Below are 23,281 nucleotides of genomic sequence, written 5' to 3' on the forward strand. Positions count from 1 at the left end.
CCAGCCGCTTACTTTGAAATTTTCTTTTTTGGGGGGGAGCAATTTTCCTTTTTTTTAAACTTAAATAAATTGTTACAAAATAGACTTTAGAAAATAAGTTACAAATTGTAGCAAAAGGCTCCCCTTCCATAGGCAACATTCCCACCTGTGGCTCTCTGAATCCACCTCTCCCTCTTGTTGGAATCTGGCTGGTGACAGCGGCCCCACATTGTGGCAGAGCCTGGCACCGGGTTTCTTGCAGGGCTGGTCATAGGGAAGAGCATAATGACAAAGGCTGGGGAAAGGAGAGCCTTCAAGGACAGGGATATGAGGAACACCTTACCCCTTCCATGGGCAAGAGGCCAGATCTGGGTCCTCTTCACAGCAGGAGAGGGAAATAAGAGATGGGGATGCCTAACTACTCCTGAGCAAAACATGGAGATCAAGCCTTTCCCTACAACCCGCCCACCCCACCCCGCCCGTATTCTGATCTTTGGAGACTTGAAGTTCAGAGGGAGAAGCTGAGGTCTGCAGGCCACTGGGGTGAAGGATCCAGAAGTGGGGTCGTGGGGGTAGGTGGAGGGGGCAATGACAGGTCCCGTCTGCCCACTGCTGGTGCCTTTGGGGCTCCTGGGGAGAAAGAGAGGAGGTCACTGACTGAGGCCGGCAAACCCCACACAGCTTGCACCCCCTCCCTAGCCTGCAGGCCATTCTGCTGCTACCCCCAACCCCAGAGGCCTGCATGTAAACTAATGATTTTTCCAGGCCTAACTGGCTCCTCACTCATTCCCTTGAGGTCACAAGAAATCTTTTATCCTGAAAGCCATCTTGTCAGCTCTCTCACGATACTCTCACCCACCATCCCCTCCTTCCCTGATCATTTCTGGTCAAGGGCCCGCCATCTTGGGGATACCCACCCTTGGTTGCCACTAAATGGAATAGATCCTGGAAGAAGGCCTACAGATCTCTAGAGGAGGCAGAGGACATGAGCCCAGGGCTCAAGAACAGATTGAGGAAACAGGCTGCCCCACTCCCACACAGCCTCATCCTTCCGTCGGGCTGGGTGGAGTGACTTTCCATGGAAATTCCCCCTGATAGAGGATGGGAGATAGGGGCTAATGACTGTTGTTGCCTCAGCTGGGCCTGGCTTCAAAGAAACAATTATCTGTGACTCAATCCTCCAGTTAAAGGTGTGCTGGAGGGAATGGGGGTATGCAGGTGGAAAAAGTGGTTTGGTTGGCTCCTAAAAAGGAGATGCACAGCAGAGAGAAGAAAGGGTAAAGGGTTCAATATAGGGAAGAGACATGAGGCAGTATCAGTACCTAAGGACCAAAGGTCTAGTTTCCAAGAAGAGAGGAGGGGGACCAGAGACGAAATTCAGAGAAAGAGGGACAGGGAGCTGGGGGCCAACCAGTGACCAGTTTCCCTGACCAGGTCAGCACAAAACACAAAGCAGTCCATTCTGGGGGTGCCTCCCAACCCCATTCTTCACCCTCTTGCTCCCTGCCTACTTAGGGAAAGAGCACCACCTAGGCCATTTTTCTCTGGAAATCATTCCTTTACTGGCTGGATCAGGAGTTTCCAGATATAGTAGACACATGGCTGCCTCCCCTCCCCAAACAAAAAGCCCATTCTTCTTTGGTTCCTGCACGGCAGCTGCCTCTGCCCCTGCCCACAACCACCCCCTCCCCCCAGCCCACTGTCCAACCCACCATGCTGTTTACCTGACTCAGGAGTTCTGATCTCTGCCCTCACCAGGCAGCATCCTCAGACCAGTTTCCTCCATATCCAATTCCCCACCCTCCACTCCTGCACAACCTCTTGGAAGCCATGTGACCCTCTCCTCTCACTCCTTGTCCCCCCACCGCCACTCTGCCCACCTACTCTGAAGCCCTTCCGTCCTCTGCCCAAGCCATTCATGTCCCCGTACCAGAGCTGGCCACTGTCCATTCCTCCTGGTGCTGCTGCTGGTGCTGCTGGAAGCTGATTCGGCGGCGGAAGTGGCGGGGACAATGAGGGCAGGTGAAGGGCCCCTCCCGGGGTGCATGGACTCGTCCATGACCCTCCAGCCGGGCAGCTGTCCGGAAGGCCTTGCCACAGATGCTACAGCGGTGGCGCTTGGGGTCTGTGTGGGTCCTGCCATGGTTCTTAAGGGACAGCAGGTTGGGTAGAAGTTTGGGGCAGAGGGAACAGGGATAGAGTCCAGTGGTGTGGGCCTTCTGATGGTTCAGCAGGCTACCGGCATGGCGGTAGGAACGCCCACACTGGGCACAGCGGAAGGGCCGTTCCTCGTCTTCAGCCACTGTGGACTTTACTCCTTGCCCCCCATTAGCACTCCCAGTATTCTCTCCTGGGGTCCTGGGGGGTTCTGATGGGGCCTTTTGGATTTCCCCTTGGCCAGGGAGATCCACCTCATCCTTCACAGCCCCACCTTCAGGACCTCTGGCCTCCTCTCTCAGGGGTGGCATCTGACTGAGGCCGCTGGCATGTGTGTGTAGGTGGCTGGCTAGTTCATGATGGGACTGAAAGGCCATACCACACTCAGGGCAGGCAAAGGTCTGGGCATCTATATGGTTGTGGCTGTGGGTCTTAGTGACCACAGGATTCAAGAACTCCTTGGAGCAGAGCAGGCAATAGTGGCGGTCTGTCTTGGAAGTGCTTTGGCAGTTCAAAGGGTCTTCCGAGTGGCAGTATGTCTTGCCACAGTGGCTGCAGGAAAAGGTGTGACTGTCTTGACGGAGCTCAGGTCGGCTGTCTCCATCGTCCCAGCTATCCACTGGACTCAGACTAGGTCCATTGGACTGGCTGTTGCCAAGGTGGCAAGGACTCTTGGGGATGCTGTTCCCTGACTCATCTTCTGGCTTGGTCAGTATATGACCCTGAGGAACCCAATCTCCACCATGATCCACTGGTCCCCCATCTCCTTGCCTCCCTTCTGCATTCCCCATGTCCCAGGATACCAGTTCTGTGGCTTCTGAACCTGTTGCCCTGATGGGGCTCAGACTCTGCCCCCCCAGCCTCCTGGCTCCATCCTCCAGCTGGAGAACTGACTCAGTACCACCTGATGTGTCCTCTAGTCCCTGGTCATTAGCGAGGTTCCCCTCACTGCCCTCTGTACCAGTTGGACCTCTCAGACCACTTTTGGTATCCTCCTCATGCTCTCGCAAGTGCTGCTCCAAAGATCCCCGGCCAGGGAAGCCTCGGCCACAGACGGCACAGCGCACAGCTGCTCGCCGAGATAGCCCTGCTCGCCGCCGCCGGCTCTCTGAGTGCAGCCTCTGGTGGTCCTTTAGGGCCATGCTGTTGGAGTAGGTCTTGGGGCAGGTGGGACAGCTGTACTGGCCCGTGTCGTGGCTGCGCCGGTGGTTTAGGAGGCTGCCAGCATGGCGGTAGGTCCGTCCACACTGCCCACACCGGAAGGGCCGATCTTCCCGAATCAGCTTCCGAGTGCCCCCGCTCCCACCCCGCTCAACATGCACCCGCTGATGGCTGGCCAGCTGTTTCCGCAGGCGGAAGGCCTTCCCACATTCGCTGCAGCGGAAACGCCGGGGATCTGCATGGATGCGCCGGTGGTTTTTGAGAGACATGAGGTTTGAGAAGCCTTTGGAGCAGGCCTGGCAGCCAAAGTGTCCAGTCTGGTGGCTCTGCCGGTGATTGATGAGGCTGCCAGCATGCTTGTACGACCGACCGCACACCTCACAGCTGAAGGGCCGCTCAGAGCTGGCCTCAGTCTGGCAGCTCTTCTCTGCGGTCTCCAACCTTGGCTCCACCTCCTCCCCCGTCACAGCGGCCTCCTCCCACTCCTCCTCTTTCACCCTTGCCACCTCCTCCAAGGGTTCCACTTTAAGTTCCTCCTGAAACTTTCCCACATCTGCCTGCCCCAGCCCTTCTTCTGCCACGTTCTGGGGCTCGCTGCTGCCTCCTGCCTCTGGCACGGGCCCCACTTGGGGCTCAGAGCCTTTGCAGCGGGGGTGGTTTCGCAGATGATTACGGTAGGCAGCCAGGTTGGGGTAGCAGCGGGAGCAGACAGGGCAGATGAAGTCTCCAGTCTGATGGATCTTGCGGTGGTTCACCAGGCTGCCCCCATGGCGGTAGGTCTTGCCACACTGGTTGCAGCGGAAGGGGCGGGGTTGGGCCTCCAGCAAACTTTCCCCACCTTGCATGCAAAGGTTGTCTACAACCATGCCACCTACTCCCTCTCCAGACTTTGTGTCCCCACCCTCCCCAGAGAGGCAGGCCACTGCGTCCTCAAAGACATGATCATGGTCTGCAACCCTTCCCATTGCATCACCTGACTCTAAGTGGCTGGGAGACTTGTCTATGGTGTTCCCAGAACTCTGACTTTGGTGGTGACGCTCCAAGCTCCCTAGGTCATCATAGGTCTGACCACAGCAGCCACAGATGTGCCCATAGCCAGCTCCATCCAGTGCCTCCACCTCCCGCTGCAGCTGATTCAACAGCTCTGCTTCTGAGAGCTGCAGTGGAGGGCTACGAGTGGAGGCTGCCCCTGATGCTCCTTCCTCTTCCCCCTCCTCCTCTGAACCCTCAGTCATGCCAGAGGAGTCATGAGCTTGGCGCCGGTGAAGCCTGTAACCGGCCCGTCCTGGGAAGATCATGCCACAAAGGCAGCAGAGGAAAGGCTGTGCAGGGGCTGCCTCCCCGGGCCCATGGTTCTGGAAGTGGCTGCGCAGGGCAGGCAGTGAGTCAAACTCCTTCGGGCAGAGAGAGCACTGATAGATGCCTGGGGGGTGGCAGGGCCTATGGCTCAGCAGGCCAGTGACATGAGGGAAAGAATGCCCACAGTCAGAACACGTGTGGGAGACCTCAGCCGGCCAGCTAGTGACAGCTTCTGGAGAGTGGCAAGAGGAGCTGGGCTGGTCAGTGGCTAGTTTCTGGCCTTCACCCACCCCACTGAGATCATCACAGAAGCGAGTCCCATTGCTTTCCTCATCATCTGGGATGTCCAAGTTGTCAAGGAAACAAGCCTCCTTCTTTTCCAGTCCTTCCTCAGTACCTCTGCTCTCTTTATCACCCTGGAAACAGGCCTCATCCCTCTCAAGCCCACATCTATCCCTTTCAGTGTCAGCCTGCAAACAGCCCCCATCACTTTCCAAGTTGCCTTGGGCTACATTAGGACTTCCCCCTGAAGGGTCTTGCGGACAGTCCAGGCCCTCACTGTTTTCCACCAACTCCTGGGCCCAGCTCCCGCCGGATGGGATTTTGGCTTCTCCCCCACTGCCAGCACTGCTAGCTCGCCTCCGGTGCTGCTTGCTCCACCGCCCACTGTGGCGTCGCAAATGGTTCTTCATGGCAGCCATAGTGTGGAAGTGCTTGGCACAGGCCCCACAACTGAAGTCCCCCGTCTGGTGGGTCTGCCTGTGGTTGATAAGGCTGCCTGAGTGACGATAGCTCTTTCCACAATCTTGGCATGCGAAAGCCCGAGGAGGGGACACCCTAGTCTCTGTCTTGCTGTCTTCCCTTTCCCCATGGGTCCGGCCATGATGTTCAAGGCTCTCAGTGTCTTCAAAGAGCATCCCACACATGCTACATATCTGTGGTGCTGTCCTGTCAGCTGCTGGGGGGACATCAGTGGTCTCCTCTTTGTGTTTGCACCCATGCCCCTGATCAGTGGGTGGGGCTGCCTCTGCTTCCATGGGGTCAGGCGGGAGGTCTACCTTGAGGTGGCTGGGGGGACCCTCAGCCCCTGGGCCTGCGCTGCGGCGAGCAGCTTTGCAATGTACCCGCACATGGTTCCGCAGGGCCATAAGGTTAGGATACTTGCGGGGACAGAGTGAGCACTGGTACTCTCCTGTCCGATGGCTGTGGCGGTGGTTCACCAGGCTCCCCCGGTGGCGGTAAGCCCGACCACACTCATCACACTTATAGGGGCGGTGGTCCAGGGTGGTGGTGGGGACCTCTTCATCTTTGTGGGTGGTATCAGCCAGAGGCAGGGGAGCTGGTGGCACTGATGGCTGCCCGTCCTCCCCAGCTCCTTGCCGGGGTCTGTGATGAGCCCGCACATGGTTTTTGAGAGCAGCTGCATTGAACAGCTGCTTGGAACAGATGGAGCAGGGGTAGACACCAGTCTGGTGGCTCTTGCGATGGTTGATGAGGCTCCCAGCATGGCGGTAAGTACGGCCACAGTCTCCACAACGGAAAGGCCGATACTCCTCTAGGCCACTGTCCTCTAGCTCCCCAGAGGTGCTGAGCTCCCCAGAGCAGTTCAGCATCTGTGTACTAGGGAGCTGATCCTGGCTGCTCTCATCTGTGTGCCCGTTGGTTGTGGGCATCTCTTTCTCTTCCCATAGCCGCTCTTGCCTTTCACCCTCATGGGACTGTTGGTGTTCCAGCAGCTCTCGGGGGATCCTAAAGGCACGGGGACAGTGGGGACACTGGTAAGGCTGATACTGGGCATGGAGTCGGGAGTGGTTCTTCAGAGCCATGAGGTTAGAGAACTCTTTGAAGCAGATGGCACAAGGGTAGATGCCCAAGGTGTGGCTCTGGCGGTGGTTCGTGAGGCTCCCAGCATGCTTGTATGTCTTGCCACATTGACTGCACTTGTACCGCCGTTCTTCCTCAGCAGGAGGGGACTGAGTGGGCTCCTGGCCCCCTGTGAAATTCACTACCGATTCAGCCAAATACTGTTCCAAATTGCTAAGGAGGGTGCTGGCTGGGGTGGGGAGCGGGGTGGCTCTGGTAGAATTGGTAGTGGGCCCCCAGCGCTCTGCACCCTCCTCTGAATCTGGCTGGCTTTCCCAGCCTTCTCTTTGTCGGGTGGGTGGATCTTCCCAAGTGCTCAAAGCTGCCCTGGGGTCAGGCCCAGACTCACAGCCAAAGGTCTCTTCCTCATGTTTTTTCTGGCTTGTCCAGCTTTCCCCAGGGCTGAGCCTGTGGTCCCTGGAGTCAGAGGATGCTGTCTCCCCTTGAAGATGTGGAATGACTTCCTTGGAGCGGGGAGGCCGGCGCCTACGGCGGCCCTCCGGAGCATGAGTCCTCATGTGGCTCTTGAGGGCCACAGGATTGGTAAAGTCCTTGCCACAGGTGGTACAGGGGAAAAGTCCAGTCTCGTGGGTCCGGCGGTGGTTGACCAAGCTCCCTGGGTGACGGTAGCCCCGCCCACACTGCTGACAGCGGTAGGGCCGAGGGATGCTGTCTGCCTCCTCACTGTCCTGCTTGGAAGATGGATGGAGCAGCTCGCGGTGCCGGGACAGTTCCGGAAGACTAGGAAAGTGGCGCTGACAGTCAGAGCAGCTGAGTGAGGTGGGCACGTCCTCCATGGGGCAGTGTGGCAGAAACCTGGAGGTTCAGGAAGAGCAGGCAGGTGGCAGCAGCATCTTCCTCTGGTGGAGGGGCCAAGGCCTAGGAAGAGGGGGTGGTGGTCAGAAGGAAGACCTGAATTAACTTTGCCTCTTGGCTCTATAAGCAGCAAGATCATCAGAGGTCACAGAAATGTTCCCCAAGCAGTAATGCCCAGGGACTTGCTTTCTCTTGGATTTAAGGCCTCCTGCACATAAGCTCCCCAAATATGAGAGCTCCTCTAGGCCTAACCCATCCTAGAGGTATAGATAAGAAAACTAAAGTCTAGAGGGATGCAACCTACCACAGACCTACCAACCTACCTCTGTTCATCAGACCAAATCCACAAAATCTAACCTTCTCCTCTCTATAATTCTGGAGCAACCAACCAACCTACCTCCTGTGACATTTTCAAAGGAAACCTGAAACTTTTCTAGGACCTTCAATGTGAGAAGTCTAATTCTCTCTCCTTGATCCCTCAGCTAAACAGAGTAGCCTAGAGACATTGAAAAGCAGCCTTTTTCTCCAGTTGACAGCTGAGGATGTGAGAGGTGGGGGCTTAAAGCCCTCTTCAGAGAATGGGCTGGCCTGTTCCCTCACCTCCCCTATTCCTTTCAGGGTCACAAAGTCTCTTTTCTAAAAGACTCTCTTGGCCACTTCCTTCACCTACTTCCCCTGAGTCCAAATCATCTTCTACCTTGGAAATTCCAACCCATTTCTGGTTGCTCTTCACCCCCTACCTTTTTTCTTTCCTACACCTCCTCACTATACCCTCACCATCCCTTCTTATTTTTTCTATCTTCTCTCAAAATACTTATGACAACAACGCATGCTGAGCATTACCATGTGCGGAGCACTGTGCTAAGTAAAGAACGTTCGTTGTGTCACTTAATCCTCACAACACCCTGCAGTGCCTCCTTAGTCCAGTTTACAGAGGCAAACCCACTGACTCAAGCAATTTTCTTTCCAAAGCCCTTACTCTTTCCATAGCAGGCCCCCATGTCTCCTATATCACATTGGCCTTCGCTGACTCTTGATTCTTCACTCCCATGGGATCCCTATATGTACAACTCATATCTCCGGATCTAAAGCCCCTCCAAACCTGCTCCTCGACTTCTCAACTCACAAAGCCCCTTCGCTTGAGCCCCTTCTCCTGATCAACCACCAACCAGGTCTTCTCGCCTCACTCATCTCCTTGGCCAATTTCTTCTCAGGACCCCTACCTCACTCGGGTGGCCCCTTTTCGTTCCCGCCGCGGATGAGTCCGTTGGGGACCGCGAACGGGAGCGCGCCTGCGCACTGGGACCCTCACCCTAACTGCAGCCGCGCGCCCCAAGGGGTGGCTGTGGGGGGCTCTCGCGCTCCCACAGACGCACACTCCGCCAGGGCTCCTGGGAGGTGGGAAGGGAGGGGAAAAGGGAAAGGGGAAAACGGAGAAGGAAGGAGGTAGAGGAAAGAAGGCGCAGCTGGCTCGAGCCAGGAGTCTACCCCCAGCTCCGCGGACACTTCCTATTGTTACTAGGAAACAGGAAGTGTCCTAGCCGCAAAAGGTTCCCCCCGAAACCTCTGCCTGGAGAACACTTCCTGTGCCGCCTGCAAGCAGCAGTTGTACACAGACACACTTCCGGGGCTAAGGGAGAGGTAGCTGAAACGCGACTCTGACTCCGCCCACGAGGGTCAAAATTCTGCGTTGCTTTGCATTAGTCTAAGCCACACTTCCGGCAAGAGCTGCGAAAATCGTTCCGGTGCATATTGGCTGAAAGCAGAAGAGGGAAAAAAAGGGTTCTGCTGTTCTGGCCTCAGTACTTTGGCGACATTTTTCGTGGGGCTCCCTGAAAACAACTTCCCAAGACAGATGGAGGGAGCTTCATTCACTCCTCGCTACTGAGGGAGATGTGGTGGAATATAAGTGGATTTCAGTGCTACAAAGCTTGCGCATGGCCCTTCTGTATTCCCGCCTTCCAGTTCTTGGTGATCTGGCCACAAGATAGCAATAATCCGGTATATGCCGTAAACCTGTCTGGCGTCCTCTGTCGTTAGCACCCACATAGACCCCTTTCAAGATGTTGCTCCGCCACTTTCACCTGCAGTGCTCGGGTAAACTTTGCCTTCCTCCCTAGCTGGGAAAGCTCCCTCCCACTTCCGCTTTCCGGCCCCGCCTCTCCCTCCCCTCCTCCCCCCCCCCCCCCCCCGCTGGGTCCTAGCGCCTGCCCCTCCCTGGCAGTGTCCGGGCTCCGTCGGTCAGAGCAGCTGCCGCAGACGCCACGGAGCCAGCCCAAGTTCGTTGAGGTAGGAAACGTCGGCGGGAAGCCGCAGGGACGCCCCGGGCCGCCCCAGCGCAGACGCAGTCCGAGAGGCCTCAGTTTCCCTGTGGGTGCAGAGGGCGGATGGGGTTGGCCTGGCGCGAGAAGCGCGGGCGGGGCGGGAGGAGTGCGGCCCCGGGAGGGCGCAGTCGGGCTCCGGCCCAGCGGGTCCTAGAACCCGCCGGCTGTCCCCGCGGGCCGGCTGCTGTGGACTTCTGGGCTCGGCTGGCACAGCTGCCCGCCTTGCGCGGTGCGGGCCTTGGGGGTCCTAGAGCCCGCCATGTTGCGGGCTTTTGTCCCAGGCGCGCGGCCCGCCTAACAAGGTCCCCAGCGCCTGCGGCACCCCTCCCCGGCCGAGGTCCTGGCCGCCCCTCCCGCGGTCCTAGAGAACGCCATCTTGCAGGCCTTTGTCCAGCATCCAGTCCTTGGCCCATTCATTTGTTCATTCTCTCATTCTTCGTTCGCTCCTTCTTGCCTCGTTCTCCGAGGCCCCGTTTTCCCAGCCTTCGGAGACGAGTCAGCCTAGGGTCCTGCCCTGCGGGGTTGTCTGTCTGGTGGGAGCGCCGACAGATAGACTGTTGCAGAGAGCGAGAAGCGCCGGGTTTCTGCCGCTCTCGGCCCCTTCTCACCACGTCTCCTAGGCCCTAACGCCCTTCGAACTCGGACGAACCTCAGAGACCCCATTTAACTAATGAGAAAACTGAGGCCCAGAGCACCGTGGCGCCCTTACCTCTACTGCCTTTTAAGTATTTTTGAGGGCACTGAGAAAGCAGGTATTTGAAGGATGCAAAAGAATTTTCCCATGGGAGAAGGCGAGCAAGGGCTGCTGAGGCAGAGAGAACTGCAAGTGGAGATGCATTTAGGTGAAAAAGTTTGAGAATTGAGGCTGGAGCTTAGTTCGCTGTTGGGAGGGGGACACACTGCGGCTGGAGCTGAGGCTGAAAAAGTAGGTTAGGATTAGGTTGTGAACTGACCAGTTTGGAGGCCTAGGAGATGATTAGCTTTCACTTCTGCACAGTTCTCAGTTCCCCATCCATCATCTCACCAGATCTCAAAGGCTCAAAGGCCTTACTGGCATCTACTTGTTTACACATGGGGGAGACCAAAATGCAGAGAAGAGAAAAAGCAGCTCCTTTTTTTTTTAAACCTCATCCTTGCTCACCGCGTCATAGCCTAAGCTGTCTGGGAATTAAATCCCTGCATCTCTGGCATTTTACAGCCTGGTCAGGCAGCAGGCCCGCATCCCCCTCCTAAGCCAGTAGTGAAGCAAAGAGAAACCTCCCTCACCAGAGCAATGAACCCACTATGGGATAATGGGGCGATTTTTGGAACTTGTGAAATTGGAAAGGCAGAGAAATTCATTCTCACAAACACCTACTATAGGGGAGGCAGAAGCAATAGGCCTGGGTTTGAATTCTGTCTCAGAGGTTGATTCATTCACTTTGTTTTGGGGCACCAATCACAGTTTTAGGTGTAGGGGATATAAAATAATAAAGGTTCCTGGCTCTTTGCCAGCCTAGACTCTGGTGTTGGAGACAGAAAGTTAACAATCAAGCTATAAAATGTGTAAGTGCTACCAAAGCAACAGTCAGGACAGAGAGCAGAAATTTGGGAGGCAGACCACTTGACTTTGAATACTGGCTGTAACCATGACCGGTTACTTCATTTCTGTGTGCCTCAGTATCCTTGTCTGTAAAATGGGGAAAATAATACTGTTTAACTTAATCCGTTCAGGCTAACCATGACAAAAACCCCACAAGACTGAAGGGCTTAAAGAACAGAAATTTATTTCTCACAGTTCTGGAGGCTGGGAAGTCCAAGATCAAGATGCTGGCCAATTCAGTTCCTGGTGAGGACTCTTTTCCTGACTTGTAGATGTCCACCTTCTTGTTATGTCCTCACATGGCTTTCTCCATACATGTGTGCATTCAGTCCATAGGAAACTTCTAGGCAGTTGTGAGGCTTAACTTGAGTAGTACACACAAAATGCATAGAATGATACCTGGCCCATGGTAACCTTGCAAGGAATGTTATCCAGATGAGCATCGTAAGGGGAACTAAAGAGGAGGAGCAAGAATGCAGATGGCATTAAGAAAGGCGGTCAGGAGGAGCACCTGGGTGGCTCAGTCGGTTGAGCGTCAGACTCTTGGTTTTAGCTCAGGTCATGATCTCAGAGTTTCATGAGTTCAATCCCCAAGTTGGGCTCTGCACTGGCAGCATGGAATCTGCTTGGGATTCTGTCTCTCCTTCTCTCTCCGCCCACCTCCCCCTGCACTCACACGGTCTCTGTCTCTCTCAGAATACATAAACTTAAAAAGAAAAAGAAAGGTAGTCAGGAAAGCCTTCTTTGAGGAGGTGACAGGGAGCTGAGGCCCAAATGAAATCAAAGAGATAGCTACACAATGATCCTTGGGGAATAGTGGTTCTGGCAGAGGGCACTACTAGTACAAAGGCCCTGCGGTGGGAAGGAATTTAGCTATTTTTGGAAAAGAAAGACAGCCTGTGTGAATGGAGCCTAGTGACACCATGAAATGGAGGGGAAGGTGAGGTAGGCAGGAGTTAGATCATTCGGGGCCTTGCTAGCCATGGAAAAGATACTGGTCTTTGTCTTAGGAGCAGTGGAAAGTCCCCTGATTTGTCTCATAAACCTGAAGTAAATGAAGACTGGTAGAGAAAGAACCCAGGGGCCTGAAGACTTGGATTGAGTCTGTGCCTCTTGACTAGTTAGGTGTGCTTGTAAAGTGTTTTTCCTTACTGGGGCCTTAACCTCCGTATATGAAAAAGAGGCGTCGTAGTGCCTCTCCTAGAAGCTTTGTGAAGACCCAAGGTTGCGTCTTTGCTTCTTAAGTGTTGGTTGGCATGGCCCTGAGAGGATGTTTAAAGTACAGCTTTCTGGGGCGCCTGGGTGGCTCAGTCGGTTAAGCGGCCGACTTCGGCTCAGGTCATGATCTCGCGGTCAGTGAGTTCAAGCCCTGCGTCGGGCTCTGTGCTGACAGCTCAGAGCCTGGAGCCTGTTTCAGATTCTGTGTCTCCCTCTCTCTGACCCTCCCCCGTTCATGCTCTGTCTCTCTCTGTCTCAAAAATAAACAAACGTTAAAAAAATAAATAAATAAAGTACAGCTTTCTGAGTCCATCCTCATGCTCCCTGGATGATTATTCTCATGCAGGGGACGGGGTTCACAGACCTGACTTGGAGAAACATAACTCTAGGGAGTGATGAGTGGAAGAGTCCTCAGTGAACAATGAAGTGAGGAGTTAATGGTGGGATTTAGACGGGGGCCTAGCCCACATGGCCCTCTGCTCTTTATCGAGCTGGGCACCTGTTGGGACCAGCCTACTTCCCTACCTTTTCCCCAGGAAAGTGCTTCCCTACCTTTTCCCCAGGGAAGTGCTTCAGGAGGAGAGATGTATACCTCCAGCTCTCTGATTTCTGGTTCACAGGTGGGAACACTGAGGCCCAGAGCTCAGAACGCAGGGGTCAAGCCCTCTGAGAGGGAAACAGACATAAAGGGTGCTGGTTCTGGTCTCAAGGCAGTTCTACAGGGATGAGAGAAGATGAAGATGTGGCCTGAATTCAGGGTTCTGGTCACTGTAAGGTTGGCCCAGCAGCAGACAAGTCTGGGAGGGCCCAGACGACTGATCAAGGGCCCAGCAACTCAAGGCAAGTTAAACATCTGATTCAAGTCCCAGCTGTTGAGTCTAGCTTTGTGACCATGGGCTAGTCACTAAATCCCTTGGAACCTCAGTTCATTTGTTTGTAAAACGAGGATAAGATCTCTGTCTCAGGAAGCTGTAAGAGAACTAAATAAGGTAGCGTGCTCAGCAAAGTGTCTGGCTCTCAGAAGACTCTCAGTAATTGAGGGCATTTATTCATATCATATCACTTCCATTCAGTCTTCATCCAACCCTGTGAGGTAAGTACTATTACCTCCATTTTTCAGATGAGAAAATTGAGGTCCTGTGGCATAAAGTAAATGTCACAAGGTCACTGCTAGGAAGTGAGTGAGGCAAGATTCAGAGCCAGGCAGTCTGGTTTCAGAGACGGGACACTTAACCACAATGCTACATTGTTTCTCTGGGCCTCCTTCCCATATCTGTAAAAAAGGAATCTATATAATAGAACTTTTATTGCGATGTTGATGTGAAGTTTGAGTTAATATATGTAAAGAGCTTAGGAAACTGCCTTTTATTTAGCAAGTGCTCAGTAAATGTGAGCTATCTTTTTTATTAAAGAGAAACTTTATCAGGCAGTCTGTCCAGAGATGGTCTGGAAAGGAGGTAGTGACTGCCTCATCCAGAGACAGGGAAGGATCCCCTGGGAACTGTAGGGGGAAATTCAAACCACGGGGAAGGTTGGTCCTCAAGCCCTTTAACTCACCTTCCAGCGCCAGTACTTAGTGGGAAAAGTGAAAAGAACCAAGCTGAGGGTGGAACAGAGTTGTGTAGGATTGGGGCCAAAAACCAGAGGGGAAATGCAGGAAGAGCTTCCTGGGGGGAGTGGGGCTCAAAGGAAGGATTGGTGGGATTTGTAACAGCCAGGAAGGACCTGAGAGTTTGCGTGATATGATGGAAGTCATGGAAAGTTATTGAGCAGGGGACAAAGTGTCACATGATACTTTATGAAGAAGCTGTCTGTGCACATAGCAGATGATGTGTGTAGGGGTGGGGACTGAGGCAGGGCCACTAGGCAGAAGGGTGCTGACTATAAAGATGCAGCCCTGGCTGGGTCAGAACTTCCTCCCTGGGTCAGAACTTCAAAGCCACCAAACCCTGAGGTATACAGATGAGGAAACAGGCCTAGAAAGGAGCAGTAGAACTCAGGCTTCTTACCTCCCAGACTGGATTCTGCACACACCTGGCTCCCCTGCCCTGTCTATAGCAGCATCCTCCCTCCCCCTGGCCACCCCCAGCAGCTGCTGCTGAGCCCTTCCTAAGTGGATCTGCCCATAATCCTCTTCTTTTCATCCCCTAGGGAGGATGAGCTGGTGTTAAGACTAATGCAGCCATTAATCCTATTTCCTCCCAGCCTTGATCCCCAGGAGCAGCTGGATGGAGGGTGTCTGGGCTGTGAATGAGAAAGAAGGGGGCTTATCCAGAGCAGGTGTCCCAGGAGGCCAGGCTAAATCAGATATATTGATTATACTGAGACACATGTAATTGCTAGCAATGGCTCAAGCCACCTTGAGAGTAACTGAGCTCCCCATTACCAGAGCTATGGGAGCAGGAGCTCAACAGCAATTCCAGAGCAGAGGGTGGACCAGGATTCCTGTCTAGGGTGGAGTACCTTACAGCTGTGCAAGGCCAGAATTCTGTGTGAACAGTTGCTGCCTCTGAAAGCTAACTAACCAGAAGGGAAAGACAAAATACATACACTGGGGACCTACTTCTTCCAGACAGACGGTGCCAATCACCAGTTAGCCCACTAGTTCTGCCTTCTTCTGAACCTACCTCTGTCTTCTCTGGGCAGTTGGCAACCTTCAGGTCTGACCCACATCTACGTAGCCTCTGTGTCTGCAGGCATGCATAGGACTCTGTGTCCTGGCACAGGCCTTAGATGCTGAGCTGGAAAAGGAAGATGGTGAGATGGATGGAACTTGGGCCTTCTGGGAATGTGCAGGGTTTGGAAAAGCCCAGAGGCTGGGGAGAGAAGTGCAGGTGCACATTTTGATGACTCCAGACTCCTCTCTTAGACCCTCAGAGGTTACCTGGTCCAACTTCCTTCCTCAATGAACAGACCAGACAGGAAACTTGAGTGCAGAGTGTTAGACCCAGGGGTGTTTGGAAAGAAGGATGTGGCCATCCCCCATGGGAAATGCTGGTAAGACAGAACTCCTCTCTGAGGCCTTGTTAAGGATAGAGGCCTTAGAGAATGGCAGAAGGATGTGGCTTGTGTCTAACTTTGCTTCTTTCCTAGAAAAGCTCCGCCCTCTGAGGCCATGGAGGTGGAGTCTACGGAGGCCCGGTCATCCTCCACCCTCGGCTACAAGCGATCCGGCCGTCGCTACAAGTGCCTGTCCTGTACTAAGACATTTCCAAATGCGCCCAGGGCAGCGCGTCATGCTGCCACCCATGGTCCTGTAGACTACACAGAGGAGGTGGCAGAAACGAAGCTGAAGCCGGAGACAGAACCCAAAGCAGAGGATGCCAGTGGGGACAAGGTGTCAAGTGCATCGGCAAAGCCTCGGCCTTATGCATGCCCGCTGTGCCCCAAGGCCTATAAAACGGCACCTGAGTTGCGCAGTCACGGTCGCAGCCACACTGGTGAAAAGCCCTTCCCTTGCCCCGAGTGTGGCCGCCGCTTTATGCAGCCAGTGTGCCTGCGTGTGCACCTGGCCTCACATGCTGGCGAGCTGCCCTTCCGCTGTGCTCACTGCCCCAAGGCCTATGGCGCGCTCTCCAAGCTCAAGATTCACCAGCGTGGTCACACGGGCGAGCGGCCCTATGCTTGCTCCGATTGCGGCAAGAGCTTCGCCGACCCTTCCGTGTTCCGCAAGCACCGGCGCACCCACGCGGGCCTACGGCCCTACGGCTGCGAGCGCTGCGGCAAGGCCTACGCTGAGCTCAAGGACCTACGCAACCATGAGCGGTGAGGGTGCGGTGCTGTGGTGAGGGAGCCGGGGTTGGGAAGAACCCACCAGGGGCGGAGGAGGGAGGGATATGGCGCAACAGCGGTGGCCCTGTGACCAACCGGGCGTGGGGTTGAGGCGCAAAGAGGGAAAAGAGCCAATGGGAAGGTGAGTGGGGCTGGGCCGTGGGGAGAAGCTGGTGCCCCTGGTTGGGCAGGGGCGGGGCAGACTGTGTTGGGAGGGAGCCCTGGAGGATTCCGTTGGGATCTGATTGGCCTGGGTCCGACTGGAAAGGGGACCTGCTGGAAGTTGGGCCACCGGGAGGGTCTCTGGTGGAGGTTAGTAGGTGGGAGTGGGATCTGGCTCTTGGTGGGGTCTTATCTGGGATCTAGACACCTAGCCTGAAGATTCCCTACTCTGGGGTGCAGCCCTATGTACCCCCTACCCCCGGGATGTTAGGAGCCCCTAACTCACAGCAGACAGGCGGCAGTGGTCAGGTGAAGGACCTGCCACCTTCATGACCCATCCTCCACACTCCACAGGTCCCACACCGGTGAGCGCCCCTTCCTCTGCTCGGAGTGTGGGAAGAGCTTCTCCCGCTCGTCCTCTCTCACGTGCCATCAGCGGATCCATGCGGCACAGAAGCCCTATCGCTGCCCAGCCTGTGGCAAGGGCTTCACGCAGCTCAGCTCCTACCAGAGCCATGAGCGCACTCACTCGGGAGAGAAGCCCTTCCTGTGCCCGCGTTGTGGCCGCATGTTCTCCGACCCCTCAAGCTTCCGGCGCCACCAGCGGGCCCACGAGGGGGTAAAGCCTTATCGCTGCGAGAAGTGCGGCAAAGACTTTCGGCAGCCCGCAGACCTGGCCATGCACAGGCGGGTGCACACAGGCGACCGGCCGTTCAAGTGCCTGCAGTGTGACAAGACGTTCGTGGCGTCTTGGGACCTCAAGCGCCATGCGTTGGTCCACTCAGGCCAACGGCCTTTTCGCTGTGAGGAGTGTGGGCGAGCCTTCGCCGAGCGAGCCAGCCTTACTAAGCACAGCCGGGTGCACTCAGGTGAGCGCCCCTTCCACTGTAACGCCTGTGGAAAATCCTTCGTGGTATCGTCCAGCCTGAGGAAGCATGAGCGGACCCATCGGAGTAGTGAGGCCGCAGGGGCTCCCCCTCAACAGGAGCTGGTAGTAGGGCTGGCACTGCCTGTCAGTGTGGCAGGCGAGGGCTCAACGGCCCCGGCAGCAGGTGCAGGGCTAGGGGACCCTCCAGCAGGGCTGCTAGGGCTGCCCCCCGAATCAGGTGGTGTGATGGCCACCCAGTGGCAAGTGGTAGGCATGACAGTGGAACATGTGGAGTGCCAAGATGCTGGGGTTGGGGAGGCTCCTGGTCCCTTGGCAGGGGCGGGCGAGGTGGGAGGTGAGGAAGTTGACGAGAAGCCACCGCAGTTTGTGTGCCGGGAGTGTAAGGAGACGTTCTCCACGCTGACGCTGCTGCGACGGCATGAGCGCTCACACCCAGAGCTCCGGCCCTTTCCCTGCACCCAGTGTGGCAAGAGCTTCTCTGACCGGGCTGGGCTGCGCAAACACAGCCGCACCCACAGCTCTGTGCGCCCCTACACCTGCCCCCACTGCCCCAAGGCCTTCTTGAGTGCGAGCGACCTGCGCAAGCATGAGCGTACCCACCCCGTTCCCATCGGGACCCCCACGCCCCTCGAGCCCCTTGTGGCTTTGCTAGGAATGCCTGAAGAGGGACCAGCGTGAAGCCCATGCCCCGCCACCTCACTCCCAGGAGCCCAGGCCTCACGGGGTGCGTCCTGAACCTCTCTTTGCCCCGGCTCACTCTTTAGACTCCAGATCCCTGCCCCATCCCCGGGCAGCTAGCTCTCCTTGCCAACAAAGAGCTGGGGACGATGGAGGTGGGCAGCAGCTATTGAGAGATGTGTGTCTCTCTCTGAGTAACACTCATTAAAGCATTCACTTTGACACTGAGTTGTCTTCTGTGTTTTGGTTGGGTGGAAAGGGAGTGGGAGTTTGGACATCAGATAAGGTTCAGTGGAGACCCCTGGATTGACAGATAAGAAACTAGAAGGGTCTTTGGATGCATCGTTTCCCAACATATGTTTTCAGAATGTCTTTTGAAAAAGGGTTCCCTGGTCAAGGAAGTACCAGGAATTTCCTGTGCCCTTCTTGGGGATTGTTGGTGATCAAGAGTGTACTAAAGTCATTGATAAATCCTACAATGAACATCTATTTAGCTCTGCCCATAGTTATTTCATCCTGGAAACCTTTTACTGACTAGTTCTGTCCTTCTACAGATAATACACAGAGGTCCTAAATTAGTATATTTCCTGTATACTACAGTAATAAATTAGAAAAACTACTTGGGGGACAAAGAGGGACAAACAAAACCCATAAACTACAAAAGAAGAAACCTCACAAGAAATATGCAAAACCTATATGAAGAAAATGGTATCACTGTCCTGAAGGTTTTAAGACCTAACTAAATGGAGACATACCATGTACCTGCATGGAAAGACATTCTCCCTAGTCTAATCCTTAGATTCACTGTCACCCAAAAAGATTTATTAACACAACTTGAAACCCCAAAACTCCTGTAATACATTTTTAAGAACCAATGGAGGTGATGTATTTGACATACTAGATAAACACCAAAGCACTGAAGTTAAAATAGGTTATTATTGGCACAAGAATAAATCAGCCAATGGAGTTGGGGGTGGGAGGGTTTAGAAACAGCCCTATTTCTGAGAATTTAGTTTATGGTAAATATGATTATTCAAATCAGTGGGGAAAGGATGGCTGTTCAATTACAGTCCTATCCATAATCTGGAAGACTACACAACTTTTTAAAGACAAAAGAAAAAAAGAAACCTCACATTTAGTATAAATTGATATAATTTTGGGGGGAGATGATTTGGGCATGTTTATTAAAAAATTCAAATGCATATACCCTTTGACTTGGCAAGCACATGTCAAAAAATTTACACCACAGAGTTCTTTTTCCACTTCCATGGCAAAGTTGAAGACAAGAATGCTCGGTGCAGCAAAATTTGTGATAACCGGGAATACCCTAAATGTCCATTAGCAAAGGACTAATTACATAAAGCTAGCCACTATAAAATATATTATGCAGCTGTTTTTAAAAAATGAGGCTTATTAACTTATTTTGTTGAAAGATATCTTGAAAATATGTCAAGTGAAAAAAATAAGGTACAAAGCAGTGTGGTTAGCATGTTCCCATTAAGTTTATTTATTTATTTTTGAGACAGAGAGAGCACAAGCAAGGGAGGGGCAGAGAGAGAGGGAGACACAGAATCCAATGAAGGCTCCAGGCTGTGAGCTGTCAGCACAGAATCTGATGCGAGGCTCAAATCCACGAGCCGTTAGATCCTGACCTGAGCCAAAGTCAGACACTTAACTGACTGAGCCACCCTGGCGCCCCTTGAATATTTTTAGAAGGACACTCAAGAACAGACTTTGGATTATAAAGTCCAGCCACTAGGGCCTTCCCAATTTATAAGCCAAAATGAAACCAAAGGTCAGAGTGAACCAGTTCCTCCTTACCATGCTCTTATCATCTCTAGACTTGCTCTTATCAACACTAGACCAAGTTGGCAGCCTCAGGAAGTGACCCATGTGCACCCCCTCTCCAGGCCCACATGCCAGTCATAGGGGACTTTGCAGTAGCTGGTAAAGTCAGGACTGTTAACACCAGGTAGCTCCAGGAACAGAAATAGCAAGTATCCCCTTGATGTCAGGGACTTCACTCAAGAGTTGTCATGCCCAGGTCCTCAGACAGTAGCTCTAGAAGAGGTTCTTATCCCTGTTCTCCATAGCAGCACAAGGGGGCCACATGGTAGCAGCAGGGACCAGGATGTCATAGCTGTGGGAAGAGACACCAGTTTGGCCAAGGACACTCACTGCCTGTTGCCATTCGCAAAGTAAGACAAGCACTGACTCCAGGCCTTCTGCCTGTACAGGCTGGCATCAAAGTCGGACAGAATCCAAGGAAGAAACAAACTGGACTAGGGTATTGGAAATGGAGATTTTTGTTACTACTGACTTGTGAACTTGAGCAAGATGATTTATCTTGGAGATGACGAGGCACCTTTTAAAAATTGGTACAAAGATACCATAGACCCTAGTCAACAGACACCCACGGGTATCTATCTACAATGAAGGATGAAGTGGGTCCTGTGGAGGTTTAGAAGAAATCCACAACTTCTGCTCCCTTTCTGGGACCAGATAGCACACCCATACCTTGGTCCTCCTCTCTGACACCCCAGGCATCCCACATTCCAGTTCCTGCTCCCTGAGGACTCAGATGGTCTGACTTTTTTTTTTAATTATTTTAACAGCTTTATTAAGAAATAATTTACATGCCATACAACTAACCCATTTGAAGTATCCAATTCAGTGGTTTTTAGTATATTCACAGGGTTATGCAACCATCTGAATCTAATTTTAGAATAGTTTCATCCCCTTAAAAGAAACTCCATACCCATTAGCTGGCACCCCCTATTGCCCCCAACCCCAATTCCCAACTCCTTTCCCTTAGCCCTAGTCAATCACCAATCTACTTTCTGTCCGAGTTGCCTCCTGTGGATGTTTCATGTAAATGGAATCATACAATATGCAACTGGCCTCTTTCACTTAGCACACTGTTCTCAAGGTTCATCCATGCTGTAGTATTTGTCAGTACTGCATTCCTTTTTATTGTCGAATAACATTCCATTGTATGGAGATACTTTTTTTAATCCATTCACAATTGATGGACATTTGGGTTTCCTTTGTCTATTGTGAATAATGCAGCTAGGAACATTCATATGAACAGTCTATGAACAAGTTTTTATGTGGACATGTTTTTTAATTCTCTTGTTTGTGTATCTACCACTTGAGGAACTGTCAGAATGTTTTCCAAATGGCTGCACCATTTTACATTCCCACCAACAGGATATGAATGTTCCAATTTCTCCACACCTTTACCAACAGCTGTTATTATCTGCCTTTTTATTATAGCCATCCTTGTGGGTGTGAATTTGTGGTTATTATTTGCATTTCCCTGATGGCAAATGATGTTGGGCATTTTTTTGTGTGTATTTATTGGCCATTTGTATGTCATCTTTGGATAAATGTCTGTTCAAGTTCTTTGCCCATTTTTTAATTGGGCTGTTTGACTTTTTGCTGTTGAGCGGTAATAAAAGCTTTTTATGTATTCTAGATAGAAGTTTCCTATGATTTGCAAAATTTCTCTCATTGTGTGGGTTGTCCTTTTATTTTCTTTGTGCCCTTTGAAGCACGAAAGTTTTTAATTTTGATGATATCTCATTTATCTATTTTTTTCTTTTGTTGCTTGTGCTTTGCAGAGCCATATGTAAGAAACCATTCCCTAATTCAAGGTCATGAAGATTTATGCCTATGTTTTTATCTAAGAGTGTTACACATGTTTATAAAGTTTACAACCTAGTTATAAACTTACAAGCTTAAACTTTATAGAAAGTTTATTTTTGGTAAACTATAAAAGTTTTATAGCTCAAAGCTCTCACATTTGGGTCTTTGATCCATATTGGGTTAATTTTTGTGTATGTTTGAGATAGGGGTTCGATTTCATTCGTTTGCACATGGATATCCAATTGTCCCAGAACTAGGGCGCCTGGGTGGCTCAGTTGGTTAAGCATCTGACTTCAGCTCAGGTCATGATCTTGTGGTTTGTAAGTTCAAGCCCCATGTCGGGTTTCATGCTGACAGCTCAGAGCCCGGAGCCTGCTTTGGATTCTGTGTCTCCCTCTTTCTCTGCCTCTCCCCCGCTTGCGCTCTTTCACTCTCTCTCAAAAATAAACATTAAAAATAATAATAAAATAAAATAATAAAAAGACTTATTTTTCCATTGAAGTGGCTTGATATCCTTGTTGAAAATTAACTGTACACAGGTTTATTTCTGGAATCTCAATTGTATTCCATGAAGATATACGTATCTATCTATCTATCTACTATCTTTACTTTCTTTATGCTAGTATCACACTATTTTGCTTACTGTAGCTTTGTAATAAGTTTTATCAAGACCTGTGATTCCTCCAACTTATATTTCAAGATTAATTTTTCTGGATTCCTTGCATTTCTATATGAATTTTAGGATCAGCTTGCCAATTTTTGCAAAAAAAAAGCTGGGATTTTGATAGGGACTGCACTGAATCTGTAGATCAATTTGAAGAGTATTGCCATCTTAACAATATTAAATCTTCTGCCCCATGAATTTAGGATTTTAAAAATCCATTTGGATTTTAAATTTCTTTCCACAGTATATTGTAGTTTTCAGTATATAAATCTTACTCATCTTTTGTTAAATTTATATGTAAGTATTTTACTTCCTTTGTTTCTATTATAAATGGAATTGTTTTTATTTCATTTTTGGATTGTTTCTTTGCTAGTGATGAGAAATATAATAGATTTTTGTACATTATTCTTATATTCTGCAACCTGGCTAAACTAGTTTATTAACTCTAATAGTTTTTATGTGTGTATTCTTTAGGATTTTTCCGTATACAAGATCTTCTCACCTGGAAAATAGAGATAGTTTACTTCTTCTTTTCCAATCTGGATGCCTTTTATTTCTTTTTCTTGTCTAATTGCCCCAGCTAGAACTTTCAGTACAGTGTTAAAGGGAGCAGTCATCCTGATCTCAGGGGGGAAAACATGCAGTCTTTCACCATTTAAGTATGATGTTAACTGTGAATTTTTTTATAGATGCCCTTTGATACTTAGCAATAAAAGGAAGTTTCCTGTTATTCCTAGTTTCTTAAGCTTTTTTATTATTGTAATTAAAGGGTGTTGGATTTTGTCAAATGTATTTTCTATTGAGATGATTATATGGTTTTTGTTCTTTATTAATATTCAGAATTACATTAATTGATTTCTGGATGTTAAACCAACCTTGCATTCGTGCAATAAATCCCACTTGGTCATGCTGTATGATAATTTTTATACATTGCTAGATTCAGTTTGTTAGTATTTTGTTGCAGATTCTTATAAGAAATATTGATCTGTAGTTTTCTTGTGATGTCTTTGTCCAGTGTTATTATCTGGATAATGCCCAGTCTGACTTCTGGCCTTCAGTTTTCTTCTGCC

General features: G+C 51.5%; 2 protein-coding genes across 9 annotated transcripts; one reads left to right on the forward strand and one right to left on the reverse strand.

Annotated features, from left to right (window-relative positions):
- Window positions 1-57: 57 nt before the first annotated feature.
- ZNF646 (zinc finger protein 646) lies at window positions 58-9,028 on the reverse strand. Of its 2 annotated transcripts, none has more exons than XM_047837887.1 (3): window positions 8,588-9,028; window positions 1,910-7,338; window positions 58-609 (listed from the first exon to the last, which is right to left on the reverse strand). In XM_047837887.1, exons 2-3 carry the CDS (start codon window positions 7,254-7,256, stop codon window positions 488-490), a joined length of 5,469 nt encoding a protein of 1,822 aa, XP_047693843.1. In that variant the 5' UTR covers window positions 7,257-7,338; window positions 8,588-9,028; the 3' UTR covers window positions 58-487. The 2 variants fall into 2 exon arrangements, with proteins under 2 accessions (XP_047693843.1, XP_047693842.1); XM_047837886.1 differs by having other exon boundaries at window positions 8,499-9,028.
- A 9-nt stretch (window positions 9,029-9,037) lies between these two features.
- On the forward strand, window positions 9,038-19,482 carry ZNF668 (zinc finger protein 668). 7 transcript variants are annotated; one of them, XM_047837889.1, is made up of 4 exons: window positions 9,529-9,564; window positions 11,313-11,427; window positions 15,498-16,164; window positions 16,687-19,482. In XM_047837889.1, exons 2-4 carry the CDS (start codon window positions 11,406-11,408, stop codon window positions 17,897-17,899), a joined length of 1,902 nt encoding a protein of 633 aa, XP_047693845.1. In that variant the 5' UTR covers window positions 9,529-9,564; window positions 11,313-11,405; the 3' UTR covers window positions 17,900-19,482. The 7 variants fall into 7 exon arrangements, with proteins under 7 accessions (XP_047693844.1, XP_047693848.1, XP_047693846.1 ...); XM_047837893.1 differs by having other exon boundaries at window positions 9,548-9,564; window positions 11,377-11,427; window positions 15,493-16,164; XM_047837888.1 differs by lacking the exons at window positions 9,529-9,564; window positions 11,313-11,427 and adding an exon at window positions 9,038-9,372.
- Window positions 19,483-23,281: the final 3,799 nt, after the last annotated feature.

Source organism: Prionailurus viverrinus, chromosome E3, assembly GCF_022837055.1.
Source record: "Prionailurus viverrinus isolate Anna chromosome E3, UM_Priviv_1.0, whole genome shotgun sequence".
NCBI lineage: Eukaryota > Metazoa > Chordata > Mammalia > Carnivora > Felidae > Prionailurus > Prionailurus viverrinus.

What these genes read in the sequence shown, in the direction of transcription:
- ZNF668 (XM_047837888.1), top strand. Translation starts at nt 9,339, where the DNA reads ATGTTGCTCCGCCACTTTCACCTGCAGTGCTCGG. An exon ending in CTTTCACCTGCAGTGCTCGG is followed by an intron (nt 9,373 to 15,497) that starts GTAAACTTTGCC and finishes TTCCTAGAAAAG; the next exon opens with CTCCGCCCTCTGAGGCCATG. An exon ending in GACCTACGCAACCATGAGCG is followed by an intron (nt 16,165 to 16,686) that starts GTGAGGGTGCGG and finishes CACACTCCACAG; the next exon opens with GTCCCACACCGGTGAGCGCC.
- ZNF646 (XM_047837887.1), bottom strand. Translation starts at nt 7,256, where the DNA reads ATGGAGGACGTGCCCACCTCACTCAGCTGCTCTGACTGTCAGCGCCAC. An exon ending in ATGGACAGTGGCCAGCTCTG is followed by an intron (nt 610 to 1,909) that starts GTACGGGGACAT and finishes CTTTCTCCCCAG; the next exon opens with GAGCCCCAAAGGCACCAGCA.